At 37.9% G+C, this 27890-nt stretch overlaps 1 protein-coding gene across 1 annotated transcript in view; it reads right to left on the reverse strand.

The window, feature by feature from the left end:
* LOC123567872 (uncharacterized) overlaps positions 1-25010 on the reverse strand; it is a 189586-nt gene extending 164576 nt beyond the window's left edge. The window contains exons 1-2 of the mRNA XM_045366862.3: positions 24957-25010; positions 24044-24544 (exon numbers count right to left, since the gene is read on the reverse strand). Coding sequence (XP_045222797.2) covers positions 24044-24544; positions 24957-25010 — 555 coding nt within the window. The remainder of the gene's footprint in view (positions 1-24043; positions 24545-24956) is intronic.
* Positions 25011-27890: the final 2880 nt, after the last annotated feature.

Genomic DNA, 27890 nt, shown 5'->3' on the forward strand with positions numbered 1-27890 from the left:
CAGCTAATAAATACAAGTTAGAAGCAAAAACAAAAAAAACAAACAAATTTTTCTCTACTCAGTTTACCTTGGAAGCTACAGTGTTACCCAGAATACAAAAATTAAACATGATGGATATTTTGTTCTCGATATACAATTTAGTATCTTTAAGTCCTCAAATACCACTAAATATTTTGTGCATTTGAGAAATTCACTTAGATACATGACCAGTAAGTGCTTTAATGCTAGTGCTGTCTATGCAGAAGAACAAGTACAGCGTGAAAAAAAGCAAGCTTGGATATAAAATTTGGCCCCATGCTAAATCTGGGTTCATGCTTAACTGTATTAAAAAAGAACTGCCAAACAGCTAATGCACTTCTTTACTATATTTCTTTCTTTATCTTCATCAAGACTAAGAACTTTAGCAATGAGCAGTGTTAATTAGTCAAATTTCTCAAATTTTCTATCAGGTTGTAAAGAACATTTTATTATTTAAACTTTTTAAATGTTCTATTTTCTCTGTTTATGCATGAATATGACACATAGAGAAGCAGGAAATAAAACTATATTTAACTTAGACCATTTATGACTTGGATTTTGCTTGGATTTTGCTTTGCCCTAATTTTTTTAAAACTAACCAGTCATTTTACGTTAGGACAAAAATAACATACAAGATCCATTCTTATACAAAATTATTCTCTTCTTTAGAACCGTTGTTACCAAAGATACATCTTCATATCCATAACTTTCTTTACATCTCCCTCCTTTACTTGCTGATTCCTGTCTACCTTGTTTCATAAATAACCTTTTCAAGTTTATAATTTGAATTAACCTTTAGATAACTTCTGAATTAGACAAAATTATTCTTTTTCTCAATAAAAACACATCAGCTTTGGCATATTTTTATACAGAATTATATATTAACTAGAATTTTTATCTTTAGTAACCTTAAATTTTGGTGAAAACGTAGGATGCAAGAAATCCTGAGTTGCCTATGAGATATTAGCATTTTATAGATGAGAACTGTTTCAAAATTTTTAGAACCATGTTTCCCCATATCATAGCCTTTTCTTAATTGGAAATGACCCAGACATCCAGTGAGCATCAAAAATGATTTCAAGGTTTTAAATTAAATATAAAGTTCACCCAGCACGCACCTATTTACATTTCATTTATTTTTAGCAGTTTATCTATGTTACTTATGCATCATTTTCCTGTTAACCACTTTATAACCTGTGAATATCAAATGTCCACCTAAGAAACTTAAAGTTAACTGTATGAGTATTTGCACCAGTAACTCAGAAGATTCAGCTGTTTTCATTAAACCAACAATATTAAATTAGTTTTACTTATCAAAAAGTTTTCACAGACAAAGACCATTCTGTTTTGGCTGGGTTTATAGTTTTATAACCTTCTGAGCCAAACCCTGACACCTCAAAATATCTATGAGAAACAAATACAAAACCCAGATAAAAATGTATGCTGACAATTCTGAAGACATCTCTACTTTTATTTTACCAACAATTTTAAAGCTAGCTTGTTTATTAATGATTTACTTAAGTCTCGTGAACTTGAAAAATATTTTGGACTTAATTTATGGGCACGCTTATTTATAAGCCAATTTGGTGGGCATAACATATAATAAATGTACATATACATAAACATATCTATGTATACACACACATAAAAATCTAATAGCATCTACCATGGAACTGTAGCCATGAGCTAGCAACAGAAAATCATCAGTGTATGAACATGTTCACAGGGCTACACTTTGTTTGCCTTGATAGGTAAAATGCAGCGAAGGCTGTGAACTAACATTTTGGGTAAAGCAGTTGCCAGGGCAGTTTTATTTGTAAAGGCCAAAGCACCCCAGTGCTAAACAGCACCACAGAAGAACATTTCTTACTAAACAGGCCTCATCTTGCTTAGAATAACAGCATAAAAGCCCCTGTACATGAAACTCCACCCCACTTTCCCATTCAGCAGCAAACTCCAGATTCCACCGAATCTGGGGCCAAACGATATTACAAAAGAATATCAGTTTATTGAATTATAATTTCCCGTGACCATACCGTGTCTGGAATTGGTGGGTTCTTGGTCTCACTGACTTCAAAAATGAAGCCACAGACCCTCAAGGTGAGGGTTACGGTTCTTAAAGATGGTGTGTGCGGAGTTTGTTCCTTCAGATGTTCAGATGTGTCTGGAGTTTCTTCTTTCTGGTGAGTTTGTGGTTTCACTGACTTCAGGAGTGAAGCTGCAGACCTTCATGGTGAGTGTTACAGCTCATGAAGGTTGTGTGGACCCAAAGAGTGAGCAGCTGCAAAGAGGGACAAAACAAAGCTTCCACAGGTGGAAGGGGTGGCCTGCTTTTATTCCCTTATCTGGCCCCACCCACATCCTGCTGGTTGGTCCATTTTACAGAGAGCTGATTGGTCTGTTTTACAGAGAGCTGATTGGTCCGTTTTGACAGCGTGCTGATTGGTGCATTTACAATCCTTTAGCTAGACACAGAAGTTCTCCAAGTCCCCACCCCATTAGCTAGACACAGAGCACAGACTGGTTCATTTACAAACCTTTAGCTAGACACAGAGTGCTGACTGATGTTACAATCCTTTAGCTAGACAGAAAAGTTCTCCCAGTCCCCACCCAAGTAGACACAGAGTTCTGATTGGTGCATTTACAATCCTTTAGCTAGACAGAAAAGTTCTCCAAGTCCCCACCCGACCCAGAAGCCCAACTGGCTTCACTTCTTAATATCAACACACAAACAATCACCAGAACACAATCCAACTGCTGCAGCAACAAACAAGCCCCAAGTGTCCAAACTGAAACAGCTGGGGTGCTTCCTTCCACTCTCCATAGTTGGGCTTAATCAACCTGCAAACAAAAATTCCCTTGGAATTTCCCAAGTTGAGAAGTGCTAATCCCAATGTCTGGTACCCACAAAGGACATTCATTTGTCCAGACATACACACGACACGCAACGAACAAGCGCCCAAGGGTATCCTAACTGAAACAGTCAGTATGCTTTCCTCTCAGTAAGCTGGGCTTGTTCAACCTGCAAATGACAATGCCTTTAAAAATTTGCCAAATTGACGGAAGCAGATCGTGCTCTCTGGGCCCACCAACAACATTCACCTATATGAGTGCAATGTCAAATTTCAAAAGTTGTTCTTCCTGGGCAATCAGGAACATAGTTGGGACTAGCAGCAGTGGGGCCAGAGAGCCTGAAATGCATCTCCAACCAAAATTGGGTAGGCAGCTACTCAGGAGAGCTTCTGAGACTCCCAGCACCCTTTTGCTGAGCCAGAAGTAATGCATTCCCAGTCAGGCAACCAAAATCTGTGCCTGAAACACCAGGGATTTGGTTTAGGTCCTGCTGTTTGCCACACAGAAAGTCAACAATGGAGACAATGAGTATTGCCAAGGAAGAAGGCTTTAGTTGGGTGCTGCAGCTAAGGAAATGGGAGATCAGTCTCACACCAATCTCCCTGACTGACTAAAATTAGGATTTTATATAGCAGCGAAGAAGTGAAACCATGCATGGAAAAACAGGAATTAGGAAGGAGAAAGGAAGAGGAGTTGGTCAACAGAAAGCAGGTTGTCAGTTAGTTATGATGGGTGAAGGGTCTGGCTAAATGCAGTGATGTAGTGAGTTTCAGCTTCTTGATACTATCTGGGAGGCCTGAAGGTTGGTTTCCAGAGGAAAGAATTCAGATAAAAACAAATGTAGCTTTCTCAAGTTTTAAGGCCAGGAGGAGTAATTTCTATATTTATTCAAAGACATCAGCTCTACGGGACAATTGGGTCAGTTTCACTATTAACTATACTGTCCGCTATATTACTATTGATAAGTCACACAAACATCTGAAGCTCCAGTTTTGTCATTCATTTATTTTTTATGCATTTTACCATTTTACACTTGCCATGCGCATACTGCTGAGCACTCTGCAAGGGGCTAGACTATAAAGGTAAATAAGGTAAATAAAACAGAGCTCGTATCTTGAAGGAGTTCCCAGTGTAGTACATCCTACAACAGAAATATGTTCAATGTGTTTTGGGATCACGTGGTTAAAAGCAACTACCATTCCCTGAGGAAGGCAGGACTAACTTCATATGAGAGGGTTTGGTGAGGGTCTCAAAAGATAGGCATCTTCCAGAGGAATGAAGACACTCTAGCCATCCATCTACACAGAAGACACTGTGAAAAGGAAAGACGATGGTGTGTACGGAGATGAGGAATTAATCCAGCCTGGTATGGATCTAGATTGCTCAAAGGCTCATGTGCAATGGTCGTGTGAATATATCAACACACTTTACCCCCCAATTAGGCTTTTTCTGCAAATAAGGACATTCTCTTACATCATCAAAATACCATTATCATACCATAAAAAAGTAGCCATCATTCTCTAATGTAAACTAATAACTACTCCTTATCCAAATTTTTCCAGTTTTCCAAATATATCCTTTTATAGTTGTTTACTTTCAAACTAGGATCCAATCAAAACTTTAACATTGCATTTCAGTGTCTTGTATCTTTAATCTAATTTAATATGTAGTAGTAAGTTTTTCTTCTTTTTATTCATGTCTGCCCTTTTTAATAAAACTGGACCATTTAATGTAGAATGCACACATTTTATATTTTTCCAATTGTTTTAGTGATATAATCTACCTCTTCTTCCACTATCCTCTGTGTTTACAGAAAAAGTTAGCCTAGAGGCTTGGTTCTATTTGGGTTACATACTTTTGGCACATTTTTTATAGTTGATGTTGTGTCCTTCATATTGTATCACATTAGTATCAGTGTTACCTTAGTTTGTCCCACTGAAAGTGATGCTTGGTTAATTATTTGGTTAATATGGTGACAATCAGATCTTCTTTTATTGAAAATATATACTTCAATATTATGCAAATATACATCATTTTACTAATATTTAAATAAATTGTTTTGGCATTTATTAATAATCCTAGCCTGATGTTGAAAACATACTTTAACTTTTATCATTCTATCTGTAGTTATTAGCCAGTATTTTTCTATAAAGAAGAGCCTTCCTACATCAACTGAAAATAAATTTTAACTGCTCAAAAAAAAAATCACATAAATTCTTACTGTTTTCCCTTTAGATATCAATTTTAGGAGTAAAGAATTATTATAAATACTTGCAATGATGGAAAATCTGTTTTTCGTCTGTATTTTTGAATGTCATTATGGATTAATAATTTCTAGTTAATATGCTGTCTTCTAAGAGCTATTTTTGCAAAAATTGTAGATTTTTTTAAAACTCAAATTATTTCAAATTTGGCAAATGGAAGCCTCTTCAATCTGGCCCTTATGTCCTGTTGACATGTACCTATTAGTCTTTGAATATTTCCTTGTTTTCTTGCACAGGGTCTCTCAAACTCTTTTGGCACTTTCCTTGTCCAAGATATTCAAAGAGCCATTTCTTCTAAGAACCCTGTTTCCTCTTAACACAATATTGGATTTAGAAACCAAGCTAGCTGCTAAGGCTGCTCAGGCTACCCACTGTTGCTGTGGTGTTATTGCTTCTAGCCTTTTTCAAAAGACAGAGATGAGAAGACTACATTAGTTTGATGAGTAGGTGTGTGTGTATGTGTGTGTGTGTGTGTATGTACATTCACATATGAAAACTGAGGACAGAATGATAAAATAGGTTGTTATGGGGGCCTGGATGGGAAATAAACACATTAATTAACACAGTGCAACTGAAATAAATATAAAGAGATTTGAGAACGTGAAATTAGTTTATAAACTTTGACGTGTCAAGATGGAAGACTGGTGGCATTGTTAGCATGCATCTCCCACTTAGAAAGACAAAATAGTGTGTAGAGATCCATACTGTAAACTCTTGTCCAAGAAACAACACAGAAACATAACAGAAAACCTGAATGAAACCACAGATCTTTTGAAGAAAGTGTCAGGCAGCATCCTAAACTGTGAACAAGATGGAAAACTCCTGACAGGAGATATTGAGCCAGCTCACACACCCAGCAGCATCACTCCTACAAACAGCATCCGAGAAAGCCGCTACACAAACACTCTCTATATCTAAGGAACTCATATGGAGTCTTTGCAACTGAAAGCATCCCGAGCCAAAGCTAGGTGACAATAAACTATACGCATTAAAATCACATCCTCAAGGGGGAAAAAAAGAAAAATCAAGAAAAACCAATTGAATAAAAAATAAATTGAAAAATAATTAGAAGAAATAGTCTATCCAAATGAGAAGGAACCAGAAAAATAATTCTGGCAATATGAAAAAACAGGGTTCTATAATACCCCCAAAAGATCACACTAACTCAAGCAGTGGATCCAAACCAAGATAAAATCATTGAAATACCAGATAAATAATTCAAAAGATTGATTCCTAAGTTATTCAAGAAGATACAAGATGAAGATGAAAACCAACATAAAGAAATTTAAATGATTTAGGATATGAATAAAAATTTTTCTAAAATACACATTTTAAATAAAAAAACAATGAGAACTTCTGGAAATGAAAGATACATTTAGGAAACTACTCAATGCAGTGGAAAGTTTTAATGGACTAGTCCAAGTAGAAGAAACAATTTCATAGCTTGAGTACAAGGCTTTGAATTAACTCAGCCAGACAAAAATGAAGAAAAAGGAATTAAAATAAATGAACAAAGTCACCAAGAAATATGGGATTATATAAAATGGCCAGACCTAAGAATTATAGGTGTTTTTTCTTCTGTAGGAGGAGAAAAATTAAAACTTTGGAAAGCCGACTTGAGGGAATAATTGAGGAAAACATCCCTGACTTTGTTCGAGATTTAAACATCAAAATACAAGCAGCAAAAAGAACTCCTTGGAGACTTATTGCAAAAAAGACATCATTAAGTCATATAATTATCAGTCAATGTAAGTCAATGTAAAGGAAAGAATTCTAAGAACAGTGAGACAAAAGCAAGAGGTAACTCCTAAAAGAAAACCTATCAGACTAACAGCAGGCTTCTCAGCAGAAACCTTGCAAGACAGAAGGAATTGGGTTCTTATCTTTATTCTCCTGAAACAAGAGAAACCTTCAGCCAAGAATTTTGTACCCACCAAAACTAAGTTTCATAAAAAAGTGAATAAAGTATTTATCAGGCAAGCATCTGCAGAGGGAATTTGTCAATACTAGCCCAGCCCTACCAAGACATCTTAAAAGGAGTTAAAAATGTTAAAACAGGAGGTTGATGTGTATCAGAATAGAAACTCCTGAAAGCACAAAATTCACAGGACTTATAAAAATAATAACACATTGAAGAAAATAAACTCACTAAGCAACAATCAACATGATGACTGGAATAGCACCTCATGTGTCAACATTAACATTGAAACTGGTCTAAATGCTCCACTTAAAAGACACAGATTGGCAGAATGGATGAAACATCAGAAACAAAATATATGCTGTATTCAGGAGACATCTCTAACATGTAAGTATTCTTATAGACTCAAGGTAAAGGGGTGGAAAAATATTTTACTTGACAAATGGGAGCCACAAGTGAGTAGGAGTAGCTATTTTTATATAAAATAAACAGACTTTAAGGCAACAACAGCAAGATAATCCACAGACCCTTTCAAGGAGGTAGATTGCTGCTGCAGGCTCTATGGGACAACCAAGGAACTTAAAAAACAAAGGACATAATCTCTTAGGTGCTCTATGGCCCCACCCATCACCTGATCCTCCCTATACTACTGCAACTGATGTGCTCTTGAAAGCACCACCTTCTCCCTGGAGGCCAACGAACACACACAAAAAACCCAGTGCACTTAACAAAAATACAACCAAGGACCTTCATAGAGACCATATCACTTGCTTGCTACCTCCACTGGAGCAGGTGCTGTTATCCATGCCTGAGAGACCTGAATATGGGTCATATCATAGGACTCTTTGCACACATTCACTAGTAGCAGCCTAGGGCCCGGTAGCTCTGACGGGTGACTAGACCCAGAAGAGAAATAATACTCGGTTCAGCTCTCAGGAAGCCCCATCCCTAAGGGAAAGGACAGAAGAAGACATCATGGGAGCATCCCAAGGGGCAAAAGAATCTGAACAGCAGCCCTTGAGTCCCAGATCTTATTTCTGAAACAGTCTACACAAATGAGAAGGAACCAGAAAGATGATTCTGGTAATATGACAAAACAAGGTTCTTTAACACCCCCCAAAAAGATCACACTAGCTTGCCAGCAATGGATCCAAACCAAGATCCATTGCCAGAAAATCTCTGAATTGCCAGAAAAAGAATTCAGAAAGTCAACTACTAAGCCAATCAAGGAGGTAAGAGAAAGGTGAAGTCCAACTTAAAGTTAAAAAAAAAAAAGGATACAGGACACGAATGGAAAAATCTCCAGTGAAATACATAGCATAAATAAAAAACAATCACAAGTTTTAGAAATGAAGGACACACACACTTACAGAATTGCAAAATGCACTGGAAAGTCTCAGCAAGAGAACTGAACAAGTAGAAGAAAGAATTTCAGAGCTTGAAAACAAGGCTTTTGATTTAATCCTATCTAACAAAGACAAAAAAGAATTTTTAAAAGGAACAAAGCCTCCAAGATGTTTGGGATTATGTTAAATGACCAAACCTAAGAATAATTGGTGTTGCTGAGGAAGGAGAGAAATCTAAAAGGTTGGAAAACAAATTTGAGGGAATAATTGAGGAAAAGTTCCCCAGCCTTGCTAGAGATCTAGACATTCAAATACAAGAAGCTCAGAGAATATCTGGAAAATTCATCACAAAAGGATCATTGCCTAGGCACATAGTCATCAGATTATCTAAAGTCAAGACCAAAGAAAGAACCTTAAGAGCTGTGAGGCAAAAGCATCAGGTAACCTATAAAAGAAAACCTACCAGATTAACAGCAGATTTCTCAGCAGAAACCCTACAAGCTAGAAAAGATTGGTGTCCTATCTTTAGCCTCCTTAAACAAAACAATTATTAACCAATAATTTTGTATTCAGTGAAACTAAGCTTCAAAATGAGGAAAGATACAGTATTTTTCAGACAAACAAATGCTGAGAGAATTTTCCACTACCAAGCCAGCACTACAAGAACTGCTAAAAGGAGCTCTAAATCTTGAAACAAATCCTTGAAATTACACCAAAATAGAATCTTCTTAAAACATAAATCTCACAACACCTATAAAACAACAACACAATGAAAAAAAAAAAGGTATCCAGCAATAAATAGCACGATGAATAGACTAGTGCTTCACATCTCAATATTAACATTGAATGTAAATGGCCTAAATGCTCCAGTTAAAAGATACAGAATGGCAGAATGGACAAGAATTCACCAACCAAGTAACTGCCGTCTTCAAGAGACTCACCTGACACATAAGGACTCACACAAACTTAAGGAAAAGAGTGGAAAAAGATATTCCATGCAAAATGGATACCAAAAGCAAGCAGGAGTAGTTATTCTTATGTCAGACAAAACAAGCTTTAAAGCAACAGCAGTTAAAAGAGACAAATAGGGACATTATATAATGAAAAAAGGACTAGTCCAACAGGAAAATATCACAATCCTAAATATATATGCACCTAACACTGAAGCTTCCAAATTTACAAAAACAATTACTACTAGACTTAAGAAATGAGATAGACTGCTAGCAACATAATAATAGTCGGGGACTTCAATACTCCACTGACAGCACTAGACAGGTCATCAAGACAGAAATTCAACGAAGAAACAATGGACTTAAACTATACCTTGGAACAAATGGACTTCACAGATACTTACAGAACATTCTACCCAACAACTGCAGAACATACATTCTATTTATCAGCACTTGGAACATTCTCCAAGACAGACCATATAATAGGCAACAAAACAAGTCTCAACAAATTTAAGAAAATCAAAGTTATAGCAAGTACTCTCTCAGACCACAGTGGAATAAAATTGGAAATCAACTCAAAAAGGAAACCTCAAAGCCATGCATATGATATATATGGAAACTAAATAACTGCTCCTGAATGATCATTTGTTTAACAATGAAATCAAGATGGAAATTAAACATTTTCTTGAACTGGACAATAATAGTGATACAACCTATCAAAACTTCTGGGATACAGCAAAAGCAGCACTAAGAGGAAAGTTCATAGTATTAAATGCCTACATGAAGAAGTCTGAAAGAGCACAAATGGATAATCTAAGGTAACACCTCAAGGAGCTAGAGAAACAAGAACAAACCAAATCCAAATCCAGCAGAAGAAAATAAATAACCAAGATCAGAGCAGAACTAAACAAAATTGAAACAAACAAAAATACAAAAGACAAATGAAACAAAGAGCTACTTCTTTGAAAAGATAAAAGTGATAGACTATTAGTGAGATTAACCAAGAAAAGAAGAAGATCCAAATAAGCTCAATTAGAAAATGAAACAACAGATGTTACAACCAATATTACAGAAATAAAACGGATTATTCAAGGCTACTATAAGCACCTTTACTTGCATAAACTAGAAAAACTACAGAAGATGGATAAATTCCTGGAAGTATATAACCCTCCTAGATTAGAACAGGAAGAAATAGAAACTCTGAATAGACCAATAACAAGCAGCGATATTGAAATGGTAATTAAAAAGTTACCAACAACAACCAAAAAAGTTTAAGACCAGACAGATTCACAGTTCGATTGACACTATTCCAAAAGATAGAGAAAGAGGGAATCCTCTTTAAATTATTCTATGAAACCAGTATTAACCCTAACACCAAAACCAGGAAAGGACATAACAACAAATAAAACTCGAGACCAATATCCCTTATGAACATAGATGCAAAACTCCTTAACAAAATACTAGCTAAGTGAATCCCACAGTATATTAAAAAGATAATCCACCATGATCAAGTGGGTTTCATACCAGGGATGCAGGGATGGTTTAACACACACAAGTCAGTAAATGTGATACACCACATAAACAGACTTAAAAACAAAAATCACATGATCATCTCAATAGACGCAGGCAAAGAATTTGATGAAATCTGCACCCTTTATGATTAAAGCCCTCAGCAAAATTGGCATAGAAGGGACATACCTTAAGGTAATAAAAGCCATCTATGAGAAACCCACAGCCAACATTATATATTGAATGGGGAAAAATTGAAAGAATTCCTCCTGAGAACTGCATCGGTTAAACAAGGAAAGTGCCCACTTTCACCACTTCTATTCAGCATAGTACTAGAAGTCCTAGCCTTAGCAACCAGAGAAGAAAAAGACATCAAAAGTATCCAAAATGGTAAAGAGGAAGTCAAACTGTCACTGTTTGCTGATGTATTAGTCCATTTTCACGCTGCTGATAAAGACATACCCGACACCGGGTAATTTACAAAAGAAAGAGGTTTAATTGGACTTACAGTTCCACATGGCTAGGGAAGCCTCACAATTATGGTGGAAAGCAAGGAAGAGACAGTCACATCTCACATGGATGGCAGCAGGGAAAGAGAGAATGAGCGCCCAGCAAAATGGGTTTCCCATTATAAACCATCAGGTCTTGTGAGAATTGCTTACTACTATGAGAACAGCACAAAAAGGCCTGCCCCATAATTCAATCATCTTCCTTCGGGTCCCTCCCACAACAAGTGGGAATTATGGGAGCTATAAGATGAACTTTGGATGGAGACACAGAGCCAAACCACATCAGCTGATGATATGGTTGTATACTTAGAAAACCCTAAAGACTCATCTAAAAAGCTACTAGAACTGGTAAACGAATTCAGCAAAATTTCAGGATACAAAATTATGTACACAAATCAGTAGCCCTGCTATACACCAACAGCAACCAAGCTGAGAATCAAATCAAGAGCTCAATTTCTTTTACGATAGCTGAAAAAAAAAAAAAATACTTAGGAATATACTTAACCAAGGAGGTGAAAGGCCTCTCCAAGGAAAACTAAAACAACACAGCTGAGTAAAATCATAAATGACACAAACAAATGGAAACATATTCCATGCTCATGGATGGATAGAATCAATATTGTAAAAATGACCATAGTGCCAAAAGCAATCTACAAATTCAAAGGAATTCCCATCAAAATACCACCATAATTCTTCATAGAACCAGGAAAAACAATCCTAAAATTCATATGGAGCCAGAAAAGAGCCCGCATAGCCAAAGCAAGACTAAGCAAAAGTAGCAAATCTGGAGGCATCACATTACCCAACTTCAAGCTATATTCTAAAGCCATAGTTACTAAAACATCCTGGTACCAGTATAAAAACAGGCAGATGGGCCAATGAAACAAAATATAGAACTCAGAAATAAAGCCAAATACAGTCAACTGATCTTCAACAAAGCAAACAAAAACCTAAAGTGGGGAAAGGACACCCTATTCAACAAATGGCTGGGATAACTGGCAAATCACATGTAAAAGAATAAAACTGGATTCTCATATCTCACCTTATACAATAATCAACTCAAGATGGATCAGAGATTTAAATCTAAGACCTGAAACCATAAAATTCTAGAAGATAACACTGGGAAAACCCTTCTAGACATTGGCTTAGGCAAAGACTTTATGACCAAGAGCCCAAAAGGAAATGCAACAAAAACAAAGATAAATAGATGAGACTAAAAAGCTCTGCACAGAAAAAAAAAAAAAAAAAAAAAAAAAATCAGCAGAATAAACAGACAACCCATGAAAAGAGAGAAAATCTCTGCAACCTACACATTTGACAAAGGACTAATATCTGGACTCTACAAAGAACTTAAACAAATCAGCAAGAAAAAAACCAAACATTCCCTTTAAAAAGTGGGCTTAGGACAGGAATAGACAATTCTCAAAAGAAGACATACAAATGGCCAACAAACATATGAAAAATGCTCAACATCATTAATCATTAGGGAAACGCAAATCAAAACCACAATGTGACACCACCTTACTCGTGTCTCAGAGCACAGTGGAATAAAACTAAAAATCAATTCAAAAAGGAACCCTCAAAATATCACAAATACTTGGAAATTAAATAATCTAATCCTGACTGACATTTGGGTTAACAATGAATTCAAGAAGGAAATTTAAAATTTTTTCAAAATAAATTATAACTATAATACAAGTTATCAAAACCTCAGTAAAAACAGTGCTAAGCAAAAGCAGTGCTAAGAGGAAAGTTTATAGCACTAGACAACTACCTGAAAAAAGTCTGGAAGACTGCAAACTGACAACCTAACATCATACCTCAAGAAACTAGAGAAACAAGAACACACCAAACCCAAAGCTAGCCAGAAAAAAAGAAATAACAAGATAAGGACCTAACCAAATAAAATTGAAACCAAAAAATTAGAAAAGATTAATAACGCAACAAGCTGCTTCTTTAAAAAGATAAAATTGATAAACCACTAGCTAGATTAACCAGGAAGAGAGAAGATTCAAATAAGCCTAATTAGAAATGAAATTCAGACATTACAACTGACACCACAGAAATACAAAAGCTAATTTGAGACTACCATGAACACCTCTACACACACAAGCTAGAAAAACTACAAGAAATGTATAAATTCCTGGAAACATATAACCCTCTCCTCCTAGCTGAGTTAGGAAGAAATTGAAATTCTGAACAGATCAATAACAAGCAGTGAGACTGAATTAGTAATAAAAATAAAACTGCCAATAGCAACAACAACAACAACAACAAAAAGCCCAGGGCCAGACAGATTCACAGGCAAATTCTACAAGACGTTCAAAGAATTGGTAACAATTCTACTGACACTATTCCAAAATATCAAGAAGGAGGGACTCCTCCCTAACTCATTCTATGAAGCCAGTATGACCCTGATATCAAAGCCAGGAAATGACATAACAACAAAAGAAATCCAAGGACCAATAATTCTGATGAATATAGATGCAAGAATCTCCAAGAAAATACTAGCAAACTGAATCCAACCGCACATAAAAAAATAATTCACCATGATCAAATAGGTTCCATTCCAGGGATGCAGGGATCCCTGAACATTGTGTATGTTCAATATACACAAATATATAAATGTGATTCATCACATAAACAGAATTAAAAACAAAATAACCATATTATCATCTAAATAGACACAGAAGAGACATTCAATAAAATCCTGCATCCTTTTATGATTAAAACCTTCAACAAACTAAGCATAGAAGGAACATACCTCAAAGAAACTGGAGAAACAAGAACACACCAAACCCAAAGTTAGCAGACAAAAGCTATATAAAACAATAAAGGCCACATAGGACAAACCTACAGCCAACATCATACTGAATGGGGAAAAGCTGAAAGCATATCCCCGGGAACTGGAACGAGATAAGAAGGCTCACTTTTATCACTTCTGTTAACATAGTACTGGAAGTCTTAGCCAGAGCAATAAAGTGAGAAAAAGAAATAAAGGGCATCCAAATTGGTAAAGTGGAAGTCAAACTATATCTGTTTGCCAATATTATCTTCTACATAGAAAACCTTAAAGGCTCCTTCCAAAGACTCTGATCTGATAAGTGAATTCAGTAAAGTCTCAGGTTCCATAATCAATGTACACAGATCAGTAGCACTGCTATCCACCAACAATGACCAAGCTGATAATCAAATTAAGAACTCAATCCCTCTTACTATAGCTACAAAAAGTTAAAATACCTAGCAATATACTTAACCAAGGATGTAACAGATCTCTACGAAGATAACTACAAAACACTGCTGAAAGAAATAATAGATGACACAAATGAAACTACATTCCATGCTCTTGGATTGGAAGAGTCAATGTCATGAAAATTACCATACTGCTGAAAGCAATCTACAGATTCAATGCAGATTCTATCAACATACCAAAATCATTTTTAACAGAATTAGAAAAAACAATCCTAAAATTCATATAAAACTAACAAAGAGCCCAATTAGCTAAAGCAATCCTAAGCAAAAAGAACAAATATGGAGGCATCACATTACCTGACTTCAAATTATACTACAAAGCTATAGTAACCAAAACAGCATGGTACTAGTATAAAAGTGGATACACAGAACAATGGAAGAGAACAGAGGACCTAGAAATAAAGCCAAATACTCACAATCAACTGATCTTTTACAAAGTATATAACAACACAAATTGGTGGCTCAAGCCTATTATCCCAGCACTTTGGAAGGCCAGTGTGGGTGGATCACTTGAGGTCAGCAGTTCAAGACCAGACTGGCTAACATGGTGAAACCTTCCTCTACTAAAAAAATACAAAAATTAGCTGGGCGTGGTGGCGGGCGCCTATAATTCCAACTACTTGGGAGGCTGAGGCACAAGAATTGCTTGAACCCAGGAGGCAGAGGTTGCTGTAAGCTGAGATCATGCCACTGCACTCCAGCCTAGGCAATAGAGCAAGACTCAGTCTCAAAACAAAACAAACAAACAAAAAACATAAACTGGTGAAAGAACTGCTATTCAATAAATGGTGTGGGGGAAAATTGGATAGCCACATGTAGAAGAATGAAACTAGATACCTATCCCTCACAATATACAAAAATTGACTTCAGATGAATTAAAGACTTAAATCTAAGACCTGAAACCATTAAAATTCTAGAAGAAAAACCCAGAAAAACCTCTTCCGGACATTGGCCTAGGCAAAGAACTTATGACTAAGACTCCAAAAGCAAATGCAACAAAAATGAAAATAAATAAATAAGACTTAAATAAACTAAAAATATTCTACACAGCAAAAGAAATAATTACCAGAGTAAACAGACAATGTACACAATGGGAGAAAATATTTGCAAATTAAGCATCTAACAAAGGACTAATATCAAGAATCTACAAGGAACTCAAAGATCTCAGCAAGAAAAAAAATGATGTCATTAAAAAGTGGGCAAAGGACATGAAGAGACACTTCTCAAAGGAAGATATACACATGGCCGACAAACATATGAAAAAATGCTCACCATCACTTATCATCAGAGAAATGCAAATTAAAACTACAATGAGATACCACCTTAGCCTGGCCAGAATGGCAATTAATAAAAAGTCAATAAACAATAGAGGTTGGCATGAATATTATGAAAAAAGAATGCTTAGACACTGCTGGTAGGAATGTAAATTTGTACAACCTCTGTGGAAAACAGTATGTAGATTTCTCAACTAAATTAGATCTACCATCCAGTCCCACAATCCCACTCCTGGGTATCTACTCAAAAGAAAAGAAGTAATTATATCAGCAAGGCAACTGCACACATATGTTTATCACAGCACAATTTACAAATGTAAAGATATGGAATTAAGTGCCCATCAACTGATGAGTAACGAAAATGTGATATATATATTCCATGGAATACTACTTAACCATAAAAAAGAATGAAATAATGTTTTTTGCAGCAACTTGATGGAGGAGGCCATTATTCTAAATGAAGTAACTCAGGAATCAACAAGGAAATCAACAAGGAATCAACAAGGAAACACCTCATGTTCTCACGTACAAATGGGAGCTAAGCTAAGGGTATGCAAAGGCATACAGGGTGGTATACTGGACACTGGAGACTCAGAAGGGGGCAGATTGCAGGGGAATAAAGGATACAAAATTAATAGGATACAATGTATACTACTAAGGAGATGGGTGCACTACAATTGTAGACTTCACCACTATCCAATTCATCCATGTAATCAAAGACCATTTGTATCCTTAAAGCTATTAAAAATTAGAAAAAAAAATTTTAAATTTAATGTGTTTGAGAAACAGACCAAACTTGACAAATATAACAAAATTGGTATCATGGCATTACCAATGGTCATGGAATACAGTTGAATGCACATCAAAATTTTCACCAGGAGACATAGATTAATTCCCAGTTTTGGACACCTACTGGCATAATGAAATAGCTTTATGAACTGTTTTATGTGTCTGTTAAAGTGAATAATAATATTTGCCCTACTTCTGAGAAGTTCAATTAGACAAAGTATATGCATTTTGCTAAGTGTCAAGTATTATACAAATATAGAAACTATTATAATGTATTTCCTGTCTTGTATTACCCAGGGAAGTCCAGGACAGAGTAAACACATTATATTAGGAATAATGAATTGAATCAGTTGTGTAGGAAGAAAAAGGGAAGAAAACAATTATAGTAAAAGAGGAAAGAAGAGAAGGGTTAAATTATACTAGAGAAAAAGGAAGAGAGAAGAGCACATTTGGGGGATTCCCCAAGAATGTCTGGGTGTGAATCTACCTCCACGGGGACAGACCTGGCCGACCTGTGCTCGGCACCCTGCTGAGCTCAGCTGGAATGCAGCAAGAAGGGACCTCAGGGCACGGTCTCCATATGTGATTGCAGGTATGGGGACAAGTTGACTTTTACTCTAGATGCAATGGGAGCGTTCTAGAAGAGGATCCATAACTCCTTCCCAGGAACCAGCAGGACATCCAGACCTGAGCTGGGTGAATGGAAAAACAAAACAAAACCAACACAACAGAAGTCTTTGCACTCCTCTTTTAGGAGGCTAGCCTCTTTTTGAGTGTTGATGGAAGTCATAGAAGAGAGATCAGCCCTTCTGCCTGCCTCCTGCTGAATCTACCCAGGACTTGGTATGAGGGGAAGGGCCTCTCATTGCTTTTCTGGGCTGTCAGTCTCCGTGTGATTGACACATTGCCTTCCTGGGCTGTCAGTCTCCGTGTGATTGACACAACACCTAGGGCTCTGGGCAATACTTGCACATTTTCTAGTCAAAGGAACCATGGCTTTCTAGCGTGCTCTCTCTCTTTAAGAAGTTCAAGAGGCAGTCCAGCCGTGGCGAAATACAAACAGCACAGTTATATTTCTCCTAAATGGCTACTAAACTGGCAAAATAAATGGATTAACTGCAGCAATATATGACAGGCAGGGCAGGGAGGTTATTCTTGAGATAGCAAAAAATCATGTAGTGAGCTTCATATTTTCACTCGACTTTCTGCCTGGGAAACTTTCTAAAATGTTCTTGTGTGTTTCCTGGCACAGAGAACAGGAGCTGGGTAGAGGAAATGAAGATTGGACCTTGAGGCTAACTATAAAGGCAGGAATTTATGAGACAGAGTGCAGGTGGGATGGAAGTTACATAGAAAAAGAGCCGCAGAAATCTAGGTAGGGGGCCCTTCAGTTCTTTGCTGAATACAAAACTGCGAATGAGCAGATTGAGGCCTAAGAGGCCAAGGGATGAATGAAAATACTTGAGGTTTCCAGGAGTGAGAGATGCTGGAATCCACACCCAGCAGAGTAGCGAGGTAAACACATCGAGCATCCTGGGGAGACCCCAGAGAGGCAGCGCCTTAGCAGGAAGGAGCTGTCCAGAACTACCCTAACGCAGCCTGAACAAACCTCAGCAGGATCAGGGTGAGCCTCCATGAAATGAACTGTCTGTCCGAAAAAACTCAGCACTCTTTCATGGGAGACTATATAATAGAGACTCAAAATATATCATCGGTAATACTCATCACCCGATTAAGAAAATGGTTACTAAGGCTGGAATCAGGGCCAGGCGACGGGGGCACCAGTCTCAGGTACATGTTTAATGGGCGGCCAGAAATACTGAGCATTGAAGAGAAAAATAAATGTCTTAATTCAAAATTAATGCAAAAAAATCAATGAGCAAAATATTACAATTTTAAATAGGATCAGGATTATTGTTTTTTCTTTTTGCCCCAGGTTCTAATTTGGCCCAACACAGAACTTCTAGGGATACAAAGGGGGAAAAAAAGTGACTTTTTTTTCATTTTTTAATCTCTTTAAAAAGGCGATTGTGTAAAAGATAATAATGTATTTGAGATTTATAATATATGTAGAAGTAAAAGGAATATGAACAACAGTGAAAGAGAAGAATGAGGGAAATTGAATTATATTGCTCTAAAATTTTCACATTATATAATGAAATGGTGTAATATTAATTCAAAGTAGGCTGTGATCATTTAAAGATATATAGTGCAATCTCTAGAGCAACTTGAACAAAAAAATGAACAAAGAGGTATCACTAAAAACCAGTGGAGGAGATAAAATGGAATATTAAAATTGCCAGATTAATACAAAAGAAAGCAGGAAAAGAGAAAAAGAGAGAAAAGCAGTGCAGGGAAGGCCCCCACCCCACCCCAAGATCCCAAAACTCCTTCTATACCTGCCTATTTTATCTTCTCCCATTGATTGAGGGGAGAACCTATGAATGTGATGAGCTCTCACCCCCATTGATTATGTTACACTACATGACAAAAGAACTAAGATCCCTAGTCAGTCAATTTTGCATTGATGAAACGATAGATTTTAGGTTAGTAATTCTACCCCAAAAACCTAACAATAGGAAACAATACAAGAAAAAATAGCTGACTTTCTCCTTCTATCCTGGAAGAAAACAGAGCCAAATCAAGAATGGCATATTTAGGTTCTGAGGGTGGCCTCTAGGAGCTGAGAACAACCTTCAATTGACAGCCATCAAGAAAACAGGAACCTCAGTCGAACAACACAAGAAACTGAATTCTGTATACAACCTGAATGAACCTGGAAGGGCACCCAAACTCAGGATGAGACTGTATTCTTGGCTAACATCTTGATTTTAGCTTTGTAGGACTCTGACAAGAGAACCCAGATACCCTATGCCTGGACTTTGATCTAAATAAACTAAATGGTTGTTGTTTTAACCCACTAATTTTGTAGTACTGTATTAAGTGGCAAAATAAAAGTAATACACAAACATCAATTACAAGAAAACTAGGGTAACTATATTAATATCACACAAAATAGACCAGTACAAACCTCTCACAAATTGGGGGTTGGTGAGAAGGTATTGGGAACTCTGTACTTATCACGAAATGTTCAAGTAACTCAAAATTTCCCTATTGTTTTTTGAGACGGAGTCTCGCTCTGGGCAACAGCGCTGGAGTGCAGCAGCGGGATCTCAGCTCACTGCAAGCTCCGCCTCCCAGGTTCACGCCATTCTCCTGCCTCAGCCTCCTGAGTAGTTGGGACTACAGGCGCCGCCACCACACTCATCTAATTTTTTTGTATTTTTAGTAGAGACGGGGTTTCACCGTGTTAGCCAGGATGATCGGGGTCTCCTGACCTCGTGATCCGTCCGCCTCGGCCTCCCAAAGTGCCGGGATTACAAGTGTGAGCCAATGCACTCAGCCTCAAAATTTCTTTAAAATGTCTGTTAGTTATTTTTAAAACTATGAAGTATAAAATAACATAATTAAAAGGATAAATTGACAAATCTATAATTATAGTTGAAGATACTTAATACTCCTTCCACCAGGATTGATTGAATAAGTAGGAAAAAATTATTAAGAAAACAGATTTGAACAACACTTAACAAACAGCATAGTCTGTTTATAGAACTCTAAAACCAGCAATTTAAGATTGTATGTTCTTTTCAAGAGCATTCACTAAGAGAGAACGCAAACTTTCAGTTATAATTGTCCCTCAGTATCCACAAGGAATTGGTTTCAGGATTCTCGATATCAAAATCTGCAGATGCTGAAGTGCCTGTTATAAAATGGCTTTGTATTTACATACAACCTGTGCACATCCTCCCATATACTCTAAATCATCTCTACATCTCTACTTACAATACTTAATACAATGTAAACGGCATGTAGATAATTGTTGCACTATACTGTTTTTCTATTTGTATGATTTTAATTGTTGAATTGTTTGATTTTTTTGTTTTAAAATTGTATGTATGTATTTATGAATGAATATTTTTGATCCGTGGCTGGTTGAATCTGTGGATGCAGAACCCTGGGATCCAGAGGGCCAACTGCACCCTTCTAGATGGATGGGTGGTTCCCACTGGAACCAAAACATCATTGAGAGAAAGTTTTAAAAGTTGAAAATGTCCCCAGAAATCACTTAAAGGGACCGGAGAATGAGAAAAGCAGGCTGGTTGTGGAAGAAAGCTGTCGTATGGAAAAATGGAACCACACGGAGCGATTAATTATGCTGTTTTCATAGCTTTTGGTCCAAAAGTAAACTGAAATCAACACCATGTTTGGCAGCTGAATATTTGACTAAAAACAAACAAAACACAAAATTTCCACGGGAAAGGGAAGCCGGAGGTCACAACAACCATAATTGCTGGAAAGTGAGGCAGAAACAGAAAAAGAGAACAAGAGTGAAGGAGACTCAAATTCTGTGCATAAATGCAACCAAATCTCTAGCTCACTCCTGACTCGTACAGGCATGAGGCAGACAGCAACTAAGGATAAAAGAACACCAGTGAAATTTCAGCCACTTTCTAGGAAAAAGCGTGAAGTTCAAGTCGAAACAAGTTAGTTGCCTTTAAAAAAAAAAATCCCCAACGTATTATAGAGAAAAGTAAAAATCAACACTTTCCAAAGCTATTTGGAAAATGCAATGCTTAATAGGGTGCCATCTGGATTTTTTTTTTTTTTTTAACAAAAACTGATTCTAATACCAATATAGACTTGAAAAGGCACCAGAACAGTCAAACTAATACTGAAAAATAAAAACGAACTTGGGAAAGTTCGCACTTTGCAATTTCAAAACTTACTGTAAAGCCACGATAAAAAAGACAGCGTGGTGCTGCCAAAGGAGGAACATGTAGATCAGTAGAATACTATTAAGAGTGTGGAAATAAACTCTTCGTTTATGGTCAATTTTTTAAACAAACACGCCAATACAGTTCAATGGGAAAAAATGGTCTGTTCAATAAATGATGTTCATGTTGCACTATTTATAAACAAACAATAAAGAATATTTATTTTTCTTTTATTTTATTTGTTTTTTGTTTTTTATTTTTATTTTTTTTTTGAGATGGAGTTTTGCTCTTGTTGCCCAGGCTGCAGTGCAATGGTGCAATCTCAGCTCACTGCAACCTCCACCTCCCAGGTTCAAGCAATTCTCCTGCCTCAGCCTCCCAAGTAGCTGGGATTACAGGAGTGTGCCACCATGCTCCGCTAATTTTTTTGTAATTTTAGTAGAGACAGGGGTTTCACCAAGTTGGCCAGGCTGGTCTTGAACTCTTGGCCTCAAGTGATCCACCCACCTTAGACTCCCAAAGTGCTGGGATTACAGGCATGAGCCACCATGCCCAACCTCAATAAATGATATTTGTAATAAACACTGTTTATAAACAACACAACAATCATAAATAATACAAACGGAAAAATAATACAGTGTAACAACTATTTATATAACATTACATTGTATCTATGTAGGTATTACGAGTAATCTAGAGATGATTGAAAGTATACTTGTAGGTATATTGTCTAACATCTACATGCAAGATAATTAATTTGTGCATCTTCCTGATAGCATACAAAAAAATTAACTCAAAATGAACCATAGACCTAAAGGTAAAAACTAAAGCTCTAAGGAAAAAACATAGAAGTAAATACTCATGATCTTAAATTAGGCAATGGAATCTTGGAAGCGACCAAACAAAATAAAGTAAAAATAAATTCAGACTTCATAAAAAAAACTACACTACAAATGACATCACAAAGAGAGTAAAAAGATAGTGTACAGGATGGTAGAATATTTGTAAGTGACATATTTGATAAAGGGCTTGTATCCAGAATATATAAATAATTTTTAGAAGTCAGTAAGAAAAATATCTTTTAAAAATTGAAATTCTCAGCAAACTATCGCAAGAACAGAAAACCAAACACCCCATGTTCTCACTCATAGATGGGAACTGAACAATGAGATCACTTGGACTCGGGAAGGGGAACATCACACACCAGGGCCTATCACGGGGAGAGGGGAGGGAGGAGGGATTGCACTGGGAGTTATACCTGATGTAAATGAGTTGATGGGTGCAGCACACCAACATGGCACAAGTATACATATGTAAAAAACCTGCACGTTATGCACATGTACCCTAGAACTTAAAGTATAATAATAATAATAAAAATAAAAATAAATTGAAAACCAAAACAGGGTAGTATTTACCTAAGGATAGAGGCAGAGATAAAAGGATAAAACTGGAAGTCTAGAAATAGACTCACAGATACATGGGCAACTTATTTTTGGTGAAGGTACCAAGGCAAATCAAAAGGATAGTCTTTCCAGTAAGTGGAGCTGATCATTCCTAAGATAAACAAACCAACCAACCCACCTTGACCCGTACATCATACACAAACATTTCCTTGAAATGAATCATGAACCTAAGTGTAAATCCCAAAAACGAAATATTTCTAAAAGAAAGCATAGGAACATCTCCCTAGCATTGATTTGGGCAAATTATTTAATTGGACAAAAACATGAATGATAAAAAAATTTGGGTGCTATTTGTGTCCACGTCAAGTTTGTACATTGAAACCTAATGTGACAGTGTTAGTACAAGAAACCTTTGGGAGGTGATGAAGTCCTGTGGGTGAGCCCTCACGAATGGCACTGCTCTTATGAAAGAGGTCCCAGAGAGCCAGCTTGCCTCTGCCACCCTGGGAGGACGCAACAGGAAGGTGCCATCTATGAATCTGAGTGCCCTCACCAGACACCGAATCTGCTGGTGCCTCCGTCTTGGACAGCCCAGCTCTGCCATTGTGAGCAATACATTTATGTTACTTATAAGCCACTCCATTTATAGTATTTTTGTTGTAATACTCTAAACAGACCAAGACAATTGACTTTCACCAAGGTAAAAGCTTATTTGAAGGATGTTTTTGTTTTTTCTTGTATGCATTTAAGGTATACAAAATAATGTTTTGATATATATATAGCGAAATTATTACTATAGTCAAACAAATTAACATATCCATGATGCTATACAGTTTTTTTGTTTTGTTTTGTATGTGTGGGTAAAGTATGTCAAATGTACTCTCTTAGTATATTTCTAGCATATCATACAATATGATTGATAGTCCCCATGCTGTACATTATTATTATTGTTTTATTATTATTTTCTCTTTTTTTAGACTGAGTTTCACTCTGTCACCCAGGCTGGAGTGCAGCGGTGCAATCTCGGCTGACTACAACCTCCGCCTCGTGGGTTCAAGCGATTCTCCTGCCTCAGCCTCCCCAGCAGCTGGGATTACAGGTATGTGCCACCATAGCCGGATACTTATCATGCTGTATATTCGATCTCTAGATTTATTTACTATAAGAAACTGAAATTTTGTACCTTTCGACCTTCATCTCCCATTGAGAGGTGACAACGTGCTGGTAGCCCCCGCTCGCTCTGGGCGCCTCCTCGGCCTCGGCGTCCGCTCTGGCCGCGCTCAAGGAGCCCTTCAGCCCGCGGCTGCGCTGTGGGGGCCCCTCTCTGGGGCTGACCAAGGCCGGAGCCGGCTCCCTCCGCTGGCTCCAGGTGTGGAGGGAGAGGCGCGGGCGGGAGCTGGGGCTGGGCGCGGCGCTCGCTGGCTGGCGCGGGTTCCGGGTGGGCGCGGGCTTGGTGGGGGTGGGGGCTCAGGAGAGCCAAGGAGCCGGGGCCCCGCACTTGGCTCCGCCCGCCCGCGCCTGCTGGGCTTGATTCATGAACGGAGCTCCCTCTGGGCTGCAGGAGTGCAGCCCCCCACAGCCAGGGCCATTGAGAGGTGAAGCCAGCTGGGCTTCCGGGTGGGGTGGAGACTTGGAGAACTTTTCTAGCTAAAGGATTGTAAACGCACCAATCAGCACTCTGTGTCTAGGTAAAGGTTTGTAAATGCACCAATCAGTGCTGCGTCTAGCTAAAGGTTTGTAAATGCACCAGTCAGTGCTCTGTGTCTAGCTAAAGGTTTGTAAATGCACCAATCAGTGCTCTGTGTCTAGCTAAAGCTTTATAAATGCACCAATCAGTGCTCCGTGTCTAGCTAATCTGGTGGGGACTGGAAGAAGTTTTGTCTATAAAGGATTGTGAACCCACCAGTCAGCACTCTGTCAAAACGGACCAGTCAGCTCTCTGTAAAATAGACCAATCAGCAGGATGTGGGTGGGGCCAGATAAGGGAATAAAAGCACCGAGGCCAGCAGTGGCAACCCGTATGGTGTGGAAGGGTTGTTGTTTAGTTTATGGCAGTAAATCTTAAAACTGCTGTGTGCTCTTTGGGTTGTTCCTACCTGTATGTGTTGTAACACCGTCAAGGTCTGCAGCTTCACTGTTGATGCTAGCATGAACACAACCCACCGGGAGGGACAAACAACTCTGGATGGGAGGAAGTGACAACTCGGGACAGCGCTGCATTTAAGAGCTGTAACATTCACTGCGAAGGTCTGCAGCTTAACCTCTGAAGTCAGTGACACCACAAACCCACCAGCCCGCCAGACGGGAGACACTCCGGACGCATCTAAGGAACAAACTCCAGATTCACCATCTTTTAAGAGCTGTAACACTCAGCGCGAGGGTCCACGACTTCATTCTTGAAGTTAGCAAGACCAGCAACCCACCAATTTTGGACACACGTGACCTCACACCTTGACCCCAAATACCAACTGTTTTGCTCTGTTGCTACATACTTGAGTTTTTCTTTTCGTTTTTATTTTCGCTTTTAGATTTCATATGTAAGTGACATCTTGCACTACTTTTCTGTGTTTGGCTTACTTCACCTAGCATAATGTGAAAGGCACCTTGAGAACTTTTAGTTTTATAGAAAATAGTTGCAAAAACACAGCTGATATTCAGAATATATAAAGAACTTTCACAATTCAATAAGAAAATTACAATTGTTCAGTTAAAATGTTAGCAAAGATTTGATTAAACAGGGAAACGATATAGAGATAGCAAATAACATGAAATGAGTCTCAAAGTTAGTGTTTGTCAGGGAAATGTAAATTGAAACAGCAAGTAACACAACATACCACTACAGACCTCCTAAATGACTAAGTTTTAAAAGAGGAGCAGTATTAAATGTTAGGATTCATGGAAACTAATTCTTATGTGCTGATGAGAATGCAAACAGTATAACTATTTGGAAAACAACTTAGCTTCCTTTTTTTTTTTTTTTTTTTGAGATGGAGTTTTTGCTCTTGTTGTCCAGAGTGGAGTGCAGTGGTGCCATGGGTCACTGCTACTTCTGCCTCCTGGGTTGAAGCAATTTTTCTGCTTCAGCCTCCCAAAGTGGCTGGGATGACAGGCACACGCCACCACACCTGGCTAAATTTTTTGCATTTTTGGTAGAGAAGGGATTCCACCATGTTGGTCAGGCTAGTCTCGAACTCCTGACTTCAGGTGATCTGCCTGCCTTGGCTGCCCAAAGAGCTGGGATTACAAGCGTGAGCCACCACACCTGGCCGAATTTTTTTAAAGAAAGTTAAAACTTACACTTATCGTATGTTGAAAATATCTCCCTCCCACATATTTAACCTTGAGACCAAAAAACATGTGTTGATTAAAGAGCTCTATGCAAACATTTATTAAGAAGTTTACTCATGGCCGGGTGCGGTGGTTCACACCTGTAATCCCAGCACTTTGGGAGGCCAAGGCAGGCAGATCATGAGGTCAGGAGACTGAGACCATCCTGACCAACATGGTCTGGCTAACCCTGTCTCTACTAAAAACACACAAAAATAAATTAACCAGGCGTGGTGGCAGGCACCTGTAGTCCCAGCTACTTGGGAGGGTGAGGCAGGAGAATGGCACGTACCTGGGAGGCGGAGCTTGCAGTGAGCCGAGATCACGCCACTGCACTCCAGCCTGGGCTACAGAGCAAGACTCCATCTCAAAAAAAAAAAAAAAAAAAAAAAAATTATTCGTAATATCCCAACAGTACAGTGAAAACACCGTGAATGTACTTCACTTCCTGAATGTACAAATTGTAGTATGTGTATCTATACAATGGAATACTATTTATCAATTAAAAGTACAAACTATTGATATCTGTAACAACATAGATGAATTGCAAGAGTATCCCACTGAGTGCTAGAAGACAGGAAAGATCACACTCTCTTTGAACACATGTGACTAGAATTCAATAAAAGGCAGAATTATCTTTGGGAATAGAAACCAGACTGGTAGTTGCCTTATAGGAGGTGGCTGAGATTGAATGGTAAGGGGGCACTTTGAGGGAATGTTTTGTGTAATTAAAATAAACTTTTTAATTATAATAGCTTCGTAATAGGTTGTGGATTATAGAGGTATATGCATTTGTCAAAACACATAAAACTACGCACTTTAAATGTTAATGTCTCTCTGTAGCACATAGGCACACCCTATTTTACTGTGTTTCACAGACTTCATGCTTTTCAAATTAAATGTGTGCAGCAACTCAGCGGAGCAAGGCTATGGGCACCATTTTTCTAATACCAAGAGCTCACTTGGTGTCTCCGTGTCACATTTTGGTAATTCTACCAATATTTCTAACATTTCCATTATTATTATATCTGTTACGGTGGCCTGTGAGCAGTGACCTCTGATGTTACTGCTGTAATGGTTTTGGGGCGCCACAAATCATGCCCATATAAGGTGGTAAACTTAGTTGACGACTGCTTCACCAACCATCCGATACTCTGCTCCTTTCTCTCTCCTGGGGCTTTCCTATTCCCTGAAGCACAACCACGTGGCAGTTAGGCTTATTAACCTATAACCCTACAATGGCCGCTACATGTTCAAGGTGAAGGAAGAGTCACAGGTCTCTCACTTTAAATCAAAAGCTAGAAGTGATTTAGCTCAGTGAGCAGATGGTGTCAAAAGCCGAGATAGACTGAAAGAGAGGCCTCTTGTGCCAAAGTTAGCCCACTTATGAATGTAAAGGAAAAGTTCTTGAAGGAAATTAAAAATGCTACTCCAGTGAACACAAGAATGTTAAGAAAATGAAACAACCCTATCGCTGAAAAGAGGAAAGTTTGAGTGGTCCGGATAGAGGACTGACCCAGCCACAACGTTCCCTTAAGCCAAGTCTAATCCACAGCAAGGCCTTCAACATCAAGACAAGACCCTCCACCCGCAAAAAGATTATGATTTGCTGAAGGCCCAGATGATCGTTAGCATTTTTGAGCAATAAAATACTCTTAGTCAAGCTAGGTGCATTGGTATTTTAGGTATAAGGCTACTGCACA

The sequence above is a fragment of the Macaca fascicularis genome, chromosome 12 (genome assembly GCF_037993035.2).
Source record: "Macaca fascicularis isolate 582-1 chromosome 12, T2T-MFA8v1.1".
Taxonomy (NCBI): domain Eukaryota; kingdom Metazoa; phylum Chordata; class Mammalia; order Primates; family Cercopithecidae; genus Macaca; species Macaca fascicularis.